The 9,358-nt window shown below is 39.7% G+C and overlaps 1 protein-coding gene across 2 annotated transcripts in view; it reads left to right on the plus strand.

Annotated features, from left to right (window-relative positions):
• gnb3a (guanine nucleotide binding protein (G protein), beta polypeptide 3a) overlaps nt 1–9,337 on the plus strand; it is a 33,196-nt gene extending 23,859 nt beyond the window's left edge. The window contains exons 7-9 of one of the 2 annotated variants that reach the window (XM_061947821.1): nt 968–1,169; nt 1,239–1,455; nt 8,593–9,337. In XM_061947821.1, the coding sequence (XP_061803805.1) occupies nt 968–1,169; nt 1,239–1,455; nt 8,593–8,699 (526 nt within the window). In that variant the 3' untranslated portion in view covers nt 8,700–9,337. The remainder of the gene's footprint in view (nt 1–967; nt 1,170–1,238; nt 1,456–8,592) is intronic. The other variant, XM_061947813.2, reaches the window with a different exon arrangement.
• The last annotated feature ends 21 nt before the right edge of the window (nt 9,338–9,358 follow it).

Raw genomic sequence — 9,358 nt, forward strand, 5'->3', positions numbered from 1 at the left:
GTCATGTGACCACCTGGCTCTGTTTGATTGGTCCAACGTCACCAGTGACTGCATCTGATTGGTGGAACGGGGTCAAACGTCACTAGTGACTGCATTTTATTGGTGGAACGGAGCGAAACGTCACCAGTAACGCAGGCACTTTGAAGGTCTGTCTGACAGACCAAAACAAACAAAGCGTGCATTAACAGATCGATAAAAATTAGTAGCGAGTAGCGAGCTGAATGTAGATAAAAGTAGCGGAGTAAAAGTAGCGTTTCTTCTCTATAAATATACTCAAGTAAAAGTAAAAGTAAGTTGCATTAAAACTACTCTTAGAAGTACAATTTATCCCAAAAGTTACTCAAGTAGATGTAACGGAGTAAATGTAGCGCGTTACTACCCACCTCTGGGGATGCGTCTCTTGTAGTCTTATTTGTATTTGACATTATTAAATGTTTGAGTACAATGGTATAAAACAAAACCAGATTTTGAAATTTATCAGAGCTGTTTGTCTATTTATGGAGGAATTTAGTAAATCATAGAACTGGCTACCAATGTTATTAAAAAACTTGAACTGAATCGAACCGTGTACTGCCCAAAGATTCACAACCCGAGTATATACTATATACTACATTGTATAAATTGGTGTAAACTGTATATACACCATAAACCTGCTGGGAATCATTTCATCGAAAAAAACCAAGCCCGGGACTCACACTAATTCAGCATTATGGTGCGTTGTATTTTTAATGTACTTATTTTTGCTGTATTAATGTGCCACTCATGGAAGGCCAGTCCGTGTAAGATAATGCTTAATTAAACTGGTCTCTGGTGCAAAAAAAGTTGGGGACCCCTGCTCTATATGACACGCGCACGGTTTTGCTTTGAAGGAATTACAGTAAAAATGCCAGTCAAAGTACTTCACTATATTTTAAATAAAATGCACCTTCATGGCTGTAGCCAAAAATCCAAATGCTCTTGGTTCCAGTGTGCTATGGGACATCGAGACAGGGACCCAAAAGACCATCTTTGCAGGCCACCAGGGGGACTGCATGTCTTTGGCCGTGTCCCCGGACTTCAAGTTCTTCATCTCGGGAGCGTGCGACTTCACCGCCAAGCTGTGGGACATCAGAGAGGGTACCTGCAGACAGACCTTCGGGGGCCACGAGAGCGACATCAACGCTATCGGGGTGAGAAGAGAGGCTGTGTGACGTCGGATGCTATAATCATAGTTCCTCAACCCTTTTCTCTCCTTGCAGTTCTTCCCCAACGGCAACGCAGTCATCACAGGCTCCGATGACGCCACCTGTAAACTGTACGACATGAGGGCTGACCAGGAGCTCCTCACCTATCAGGATTCCGGCATCATGTGCGGCGTCACCTCACTGGCGCCCTCCCTGTCCGGACGCCTCATTCTGGCCGGCTACGACGACTTTAACGTCAACATATGGGACTCGCTGAAGGCGGAGAGAGTGGGTGAGTTGAACTAGAGGGTGCTGAAAAACATCTTATAGTTGCCCGGTGCGTGCACTACAAAGTTGCGGCTGTAGGCAACCTCCAGATGTATACAAACGCCTGACTACAGCATTTTCTAAAATTCAAATATTTGTAAACAATTTTCTCCCATACTATCAATCAATCAATCAATCAATGTTTATTTATATAGCCCTAAATCACAAGTGTCTCAAAGGGCTGCACAAGCCACAACGACATCCTCGGTACAGAGCCCACATAAGGGCAAGGAAAAACTCACCCAAGTGGGATGTCGATGTGAATGACTATGAGAAACCTTGGAGAGGACCGCATATGTGGGTAACACCCCACCCCCTGTAGGGGAATGTAAATAGCTCGAACTGTCACGTCAAAACCTGTATTTAAAACTGTAAGATTTTAACGTGACTGTAATGTAAGAAAACACTTCAGACATATGCATCATTTTGACATTTAGCGATAGGAAGTGATGGCGACTTACTGAGCTTGAGTTTAGACTGTTAGCATAGCGCCTCCTTTCCTACACTAGCAGCACAACGGAGGAAAATGTCTGTAGGAGCCTAAATGCTGTTTGAGATCCATCCATCCATCCATCTTCTTCCGCTTATCCGAGGTCGGGTCGCGGGGGAAGCAGCTTAAGCAGGGAAGCCCAGACTTTCCTCTCCCCAGCCACTTCGTCCAGCTCCTCCCAGGGGATCCCGAGGCGTTCCCAGGCCAGCCGGGAGAGATAGTCTTCCCAGCGTGTCCTGGGTCTTCCCCATGGCCTCCTACCGGTCGGACGTGCCCGAAACACCTTCCTAGGGAGGCGTTCGGGTGGCATCCTGACCAGATGCCCGAACCACCTCATCTGGCTCCTCTCGATGTGGAGGAGCAGCGGCTTTACTTTGAGCTCCCCCCGGATGACAGAGCTTCTCACCCTATCTCTAAGGGAGAGCCCCGCCACCCGGCGGAGGAAACTCATTTCGGCCGCTTGTACCCGTGATCTTGTCCTTTCAGTCATAACCCAAAGCTCATGACCATAGGTGAGGATGGGAACGTAGATCGACCGGTAAATTGAGAGCTTTGCCTTCCGGCTCAGCTCCTTCTTCACCACAACGGATCGATACAGCGTCCGCATTACTGAAGATGCCGCACCGATCCGCCTGTCGATCTCACGATCCACTCTTCCCTCACTCGTGAACAAGACTCCGAGGTACTTGAACTCCTCCACTTGGGGCAAGATCTCCTCCCCAACCCGGAGATGGCATTAAACCCTTTTCCGGGAGAGAACCATGGACTCGGACTTGGAGGTGCTGATTCTCATCCCAGTCGCTTCACACTCGGCTGCGAACCGATCCAGTGAGAGCTGAAGATCTTGGCCGGAGGAAGCCATCAGGACCACATCATCTGCAAAAAGCAGAGACCTAATCCTGCAGCCACCAAACCGTGTTCCTCCTGAATCCGAGGTTCGACTATCCGGCATAGCCTCCTCTCCAGTACACCTGAATAGACCTTACCGGGAAGGCTGAGGAGTGTGATCCCACGATAGTTGGAACACACCCTCCTGTTTGAGATCATTTACATTTTTTATGGAAGATGCTTTATGTTTTCCTCAGCCAAAATGGGACTATTTACTTTATTTGCATGCTTAGAATAATGATTACATTTGTCTAAATAATTTGATGACGCAACTGTTTAATTGCATATATGGCGGAAGGATCTGTGTGGTAAAGTGGCTTTGGACACAAGGTATTATGGGTAATGGCAGTCAGGTGCGGGGGAATTGAGCCACACAGTTATTTGACCTCACTCTTACTTTTTCCAACTCTTTTTTACTGTAACAAACTCGCTTCGTTTTGCCATTCATTTGTTCCCATGTCGTTATTGTTTTACGTTTTTGAATGATTGAGTTCACAAGTAAACGATACAAAACGAAGAGGAGCGTCTGGAGTTTTGTTTTTTGTTGCCAACAAGCGGCAGCAGGAGAAAGTGGAGGAGCGTCAAACTAAGGCTTCATTAGGAATCTACAATGTCCTCACAACATCCCCTTAAAATGTCCTTGTCTATTTGCTGGTGTATTGCAGCTTGTTTTAATTATTAAACGACTATTTTTGCTCAATTTCACACGCACATAGTCATGAGCAGAGGTGGGTAGAGTAGCCAGAAATTGTACTCAAGTAAGAGTACTGTTACTTTAGAGATTTATTACTCAAGTAAAAGTAAGGAGTAGTCACCCAAATATTTACTTGAGTAAAAGTAAAAAATATGTTGTGAAAAAACTACTCAAGTACTGAGTAACTGATGAGTAACATATACACACACACATATATATATATATATATATATATATATATATATATATATATATATATACACACACATATATATAAGTATACATACATTGATATATACAGTATATAATTTATATTTATTTATTTTGCTGTTTTTGTTTACATGTTAAAGGTGTTTTAATGAATATACATGCATGTTTAACATATAGATTCCTTTCTTTCATGAAGTCTAGAATATAAGTTGGTGTATTACCTGATTCTGATGACTTGCATTGATTGTAATCAGACAGTAGTGATGATAATGTCCACGTTTTCAAATGGAGGAGAAAAAAAGTTCCTCCTTTCTGTCTAATACCACATGAAAGTGGTTGGTTTTTGGCATCTTATTTGTCCAGCTTCCATATTCGTTTTTATACACTTTACAAGAAATACATTGGCGGCAAACTCCGTAGCTTGCTAGCTTGTTTGCGCTGGCTTTTGGAGACTCTTGTATTGAAAGCGCAGGCGTGATGGAGCGGCACTTTTGTTGTGAAGACAGGAACTGTGCAGTCAGTCTTTAGGCTTTTGACGGGATGTACGGTTGAAATAAAAAAGGGTCTTTTTTCCTTCACACTTTTGATTGATTGATTGAAACTTTTATTAGTAGATTGCACAGTACAGTATATATTCCGTACAATTGACCACTAAATGGTAACACCTCAATAAGTTTTTCAACTTGTTTAAGTCAGGTCATGTGACCGCCTGGCTCTGTTTGATTGGTCAACGTCACCAGTGACTGCATCTGATTGGTGGAACGGAGTAAACGTCACCAGTGACTGTATTTGTTGAAACGCAGGCACTATGAAGGTCTGTCTGACAGACCAAAACAAACAAAGCGTGCATTAACAGATCGATAAAAATTAGTAGCGAGCTGAATGTAGATAAAAGTAGCGGAGTAAAAGTAGCGTTTCTTCTCTATAAATATACTCAAGTAAAAGTAAAAGTATGTTGCATTAAAACTACTCTTAGAAGTACAATTTATCCCAAAAGTTACTCAAGTAGATGTAACGGAGTAAATGTAGCGCGTTACTACCCACCTCTGGTTTTTAGTATGATAGGAGTTTTTAATACTGACTGAAAAGTGTGATATAACGTCCTAGTAAATGAGGGATCAACTGTAAAATGGATCTATGTTAATTTTTTTGCTTGTTTTTTAAATATTATTTCAGTATTATTCCAATTCAAATTAAAGCCCTGCTTATATAAACGCCTGACTACAATTCAACATTTGTAAACAATTTTCTCCTTAAATAGCTCGAACTGTAACGTCAAAACCTGTAATTAAAACGTCACTGTTATGTAAGAAAACACTTCATAGATGCAAGCATAATTTTGACATTCAGCTATAGGAAGTGATGGCGAGTTACCTAGCTTGGTTTTAGCCTGTTAGCATAGCGCCTCCTTTCCTGTTCTAGCAGCACAACGGAGAAAAATGTCCTTGCCTATTTGCAGCTCGCTTTAATTATTAAACGACTCATTTTGCTCAATTTGCGCCGTTTCACAAGCACATTGCTGTGACCATGAATTGATTTACGTGGACCCCGACTTAAACAAGTTGAAAAACTTATTTGGGTGTTACCATTTAGTGGTCAATTGTACGGAATATGTACTGTACTGTGCAATCTACTAATAAAAGTTTCAATCAATCAATCAATCAAAAAACCCATTTCCGGTTTATATTGCGCCCACTGCTGACCAATTGGAGAAAAAAGCGGGGTCACGTGGATTGTCGGAGTGCATTTAAGTACGGTAGGACTTTTCAATACTGACTGAAAAGTCGGTAACATAACCAGGTGTAAAACTATTTTCTCCCATACTAATGTAAATAGCTGGAACTGTCACGTCTAAGACATGTATTTAAAACGTTACAGTCAGAAAACACTTTTTGACATTTAGCTATTGGAAGTGATTAGTGATGGGTCCGGCAACACCGATGAATCGGCGCATGCGTCGAGCTCATAGAGCGAAACCCTGTGTCGGTGCGCGTACCGCTTTTAGAAAGTCACGTGACCGATCATGAGCTGTTTTGGTCACGTGACCGATACGCGAACTGTGTCGCACTGACGCCTCCTCTGTGCCCTGTGAGCGGGTCTTTTCTACAGCCCGAGAAATAATAACTAAGAAGAGAAATCGTCTAAAATGTAATACGTCGGAAAAACTTTTATTTTTTATTTTTTATAAAAATGTGTAAAAAAATAAAATAAAATAAATTCCCAGTTCACATTATTTATTGACTGTATCTAAAAAAGATACAAATATATTTTTATTTAAATGAAGATATGAAATAATCCTAAATGAAATACAATGACTTGGTTTATATTATTGTATATACTAGGGCAGGGGTCACCAACGCCGTGCCCGCGGTCACCAGGTAGCCCGTAAGGACCAGATGAGTCACCCACTGGCCTGTTCTAAAAATAGCTCAAAGAGCAGCACTTACCAGTGAGCTGCCTCTATTTTTTAAATGTCATTTATTTATTAGCAAGCTGGTCTCGCTTTGCTTGACATTTTTAATTCTAAAAGAGACAAAACTCAAATAGAATTTGAAAATCCATAAAAATATTTTAAAGACTTGGTCTTCACTTGTTTGAATAAATTCATTTATTTTTTTTACTTTGCTTCTTATTACTTTTAGAAATACAATTTTAGAGAAAAAAATACAACCTTAAAAATGATTTTAGGATTTTTAAACACATATACCTTTTTACCTTTTAAATGTCTTCCTCTTCTTTCCTGACAATTTAAATCAATGTTCAAGTAAATTTATTTTTTTTCATTGTAAAGAATAAATATTTTAGCTTCTGTTTTTTCGACGAAGAATATTTGTGAAATATTTCTTCAAACTTACTATGATTAAAATTCAAAAAAATTATTCTGGCAAATCTAGAAAATCTGTAGAATCAAATTTAAATCTAATTTCAAAGTATTTTGAATTTCTTTTAAAATTTTTGTTCTGGAAAATCTAGAAGAAATACTGATTTGTCTTTGTTAGAAATATAGCTTGGTCCAATTTGTTAAATATTATGACAAAGTGCAGATTGGATTTTAACCAATTTAAAACATGTCATCAAAATTCTAAAATTTATCTTAATCACGAAAAATTACTAATGATGTTCCATAAATTATTTTTTCAAAAAGATTCAAATTAGCTAGTTTTTCTCTTCTTTTTGTCGGTTGAATTTTGAATTTTAAAGAGTCGAAATTGAAGATAAACTATGTTTCAACATTTGATTTGATTTTTTTTCGTGTTTTCTCCTCTTTTAAACCGTTCAATTAAGTGTTTTTTTCATCATTTATTCTCTAGAAAAAACCTTCCGTAAAAGGAAAAAAAAAATGTACAACGGAATGACAGACAGAAATACCCATTTTTTTTATATATATAAATTTATTTATTTAGCTATTCTTGTTTGAATCACACTTACGTGTAACTTACAAATGACAATATATTTATTTATTTAAGTGTGTATCAAACTGGTAGCCCTTCGCATTAATCAGTACCCAAGAAGTAGTTTTTGGTTTCAAAAAGGTTGGTGACCCCTGTACTAGGGCATCAAATCAGTGTCAGTTGAGTCGGTCCATAGGTTGCCTGTAGGGATTTTTAATGTCCAGCAGATGTCAGTATTTAGTGACACAGTATCAATACAGTTTTGCAATGTGTCGAAACGCTTCATGACGCCTCATCAACCCATCACTAGAAGTGATGGTGACTTACCTAGCTTGGTTTTAGCTTGTTAGCATTGCGCCTCCTTTTCTACTCTAACAGCACAACGGAGGAAAATGTCCTCACAACATCCCCTTAAAATGTCCTTGCCTATTTGCTTGTGTATTACAACTTGCTTTAATTATTAAACGACTAATTTTGCACAATTTGCGCCGTTTCGCAAACACATCGCTGTGACCCATTTCCGGTTGTCATTGCGCGCCCACTGCTGACCAATTGGAGAAAAAAGCGGGGTCACGTGGATTGTCGGAATGCATTTAAGTACGGTAGGAGTTTTCAATACTGACTGAAAAGTCGGCAACATAACCATTGATTGATTGATTGAACCAGGCTCATACTTGCCAACCCTCCTGGATTTTCCGGGAGACTTCCGAAATTCAGTGCCTCTCCCGAAAACCTCCCGGGACAAATTTTCTCCCGAAATTCAGTTGGAGCTGGAGGCCACGCCCCCTCCAGCTCCATGCGGACCTAGAGTCCGCTTTCCCACAATATAAAGAACGTCTACAGTAAAGCAGTCCGTCTGCAGTAAACAGCAATGTTGTGACACTCTTAAACAGGACAATACTGCCATCTAGTGCATTTGATGAAAGCACTTTTGTGCGTGCCACACAGCAATGCATCATCAGAGAGGGTGTTCAGCATGGTTAGAAAAGATAGTGACAGAGAATAGAACAAGGATGGACAATTCAACCATTAACTCAACAATGAGTAGATGAGTTTTATGTGTGTGTGTATACGTGTAAATAAATGAACACTGAAATTCAAGTATTTCTTTTCTTTATATATATATATATATATATATATATATATATATATATATATATATAGCTAGAATTCACTGAAAGTCAATTATTTCTTTTATATATATATATATATATATGAAATACTTGACTTGGTGAATTCTAGCTGTAAATATACTCCTCCCCTCTTAACCACGCCCCCCGCACCTACCCCCCACACCCCACCTCCCGAAATTGGAGGTCTCAAGGTTGGCAAGTATGGAACCAGGTGGAAAACAATTTAAAAAAAAAATCAGATTTACTAATTCGATTTTTCTAAATCTGCCGTTTTTCCTCTCATGTGGTGGCCCAGGTGTGCTGGCTGGTCACGACAACAGAGTGAGCTGCATTGGCGTGTCCACAGACGGCATGGCGTGCTGCACAGGGTCCTGGGATAGCTTCCTCAAAATCTGGAACTGAGGCCACTATCACCTGCTTGTGGGTTGAAAATTGTATAACTACAAAAAGGAGGTTTTGGGTCAAGGAGTCGTGTAGAATGACATAATGGGGGGGTGTATTTAAATTATGCCAAGTGCTCTTGAAAGTTTGGTTGTAATGCAAATGAAAGATAATTCTGTAATGTCCTTAATTGTTCCATTATTTAGTGGATTTTAGCACATTTGCTGCTGCAGTTGAGTGGTCACAAAAAAAAAAATGGGAGCGAGATAACGCTGCAAAAAGTGATGTTGCTGCACATTATAAGGTATGCTGTGTTTTATATCAAGTAAAGCAGACAGTTGCCCTTCCCCCTTTTTAGATGCTTACTTCCTTTTCTAAATAGATGTTTTTGTGTTTGTTTTGAATGTGATTGACGGATTTGATGAAGATTAGGGGTTCTTGTTGCAGCACGTACAAATTGTCAGACATCTGGCAGATGGGACAATAAAAATGGTTTCACTAAGCATACAATAAGCCATGACCTATTTGTCTTCAGTGGATGCCAACAGCTATTGTGCACGAATCGGTTGTAAATACTAGCAAAGCTTCAAGATTTTCATATTAGTATACCACGTTTAGCACACGTGTCTAGGGTTGGTTTTCTTAAAAGACTGTCGAATAAAAAGATAAAGATTCTACTT

Source organism: Nerophis lumbriciformis, linkage group LG04 (genome assembly GCF_033978685.3).
Source record: "Nerophis lumbriciformis linkage group LG04, RoL_Nlum_v2.1, whole genome shotgun sequence".
NCBI lineage: Eukaryota > Metazoa > Chordata > Actinopteri > Syngnathiformes > Syngnathidae > Nerophis > Nerophis lumbriciformis.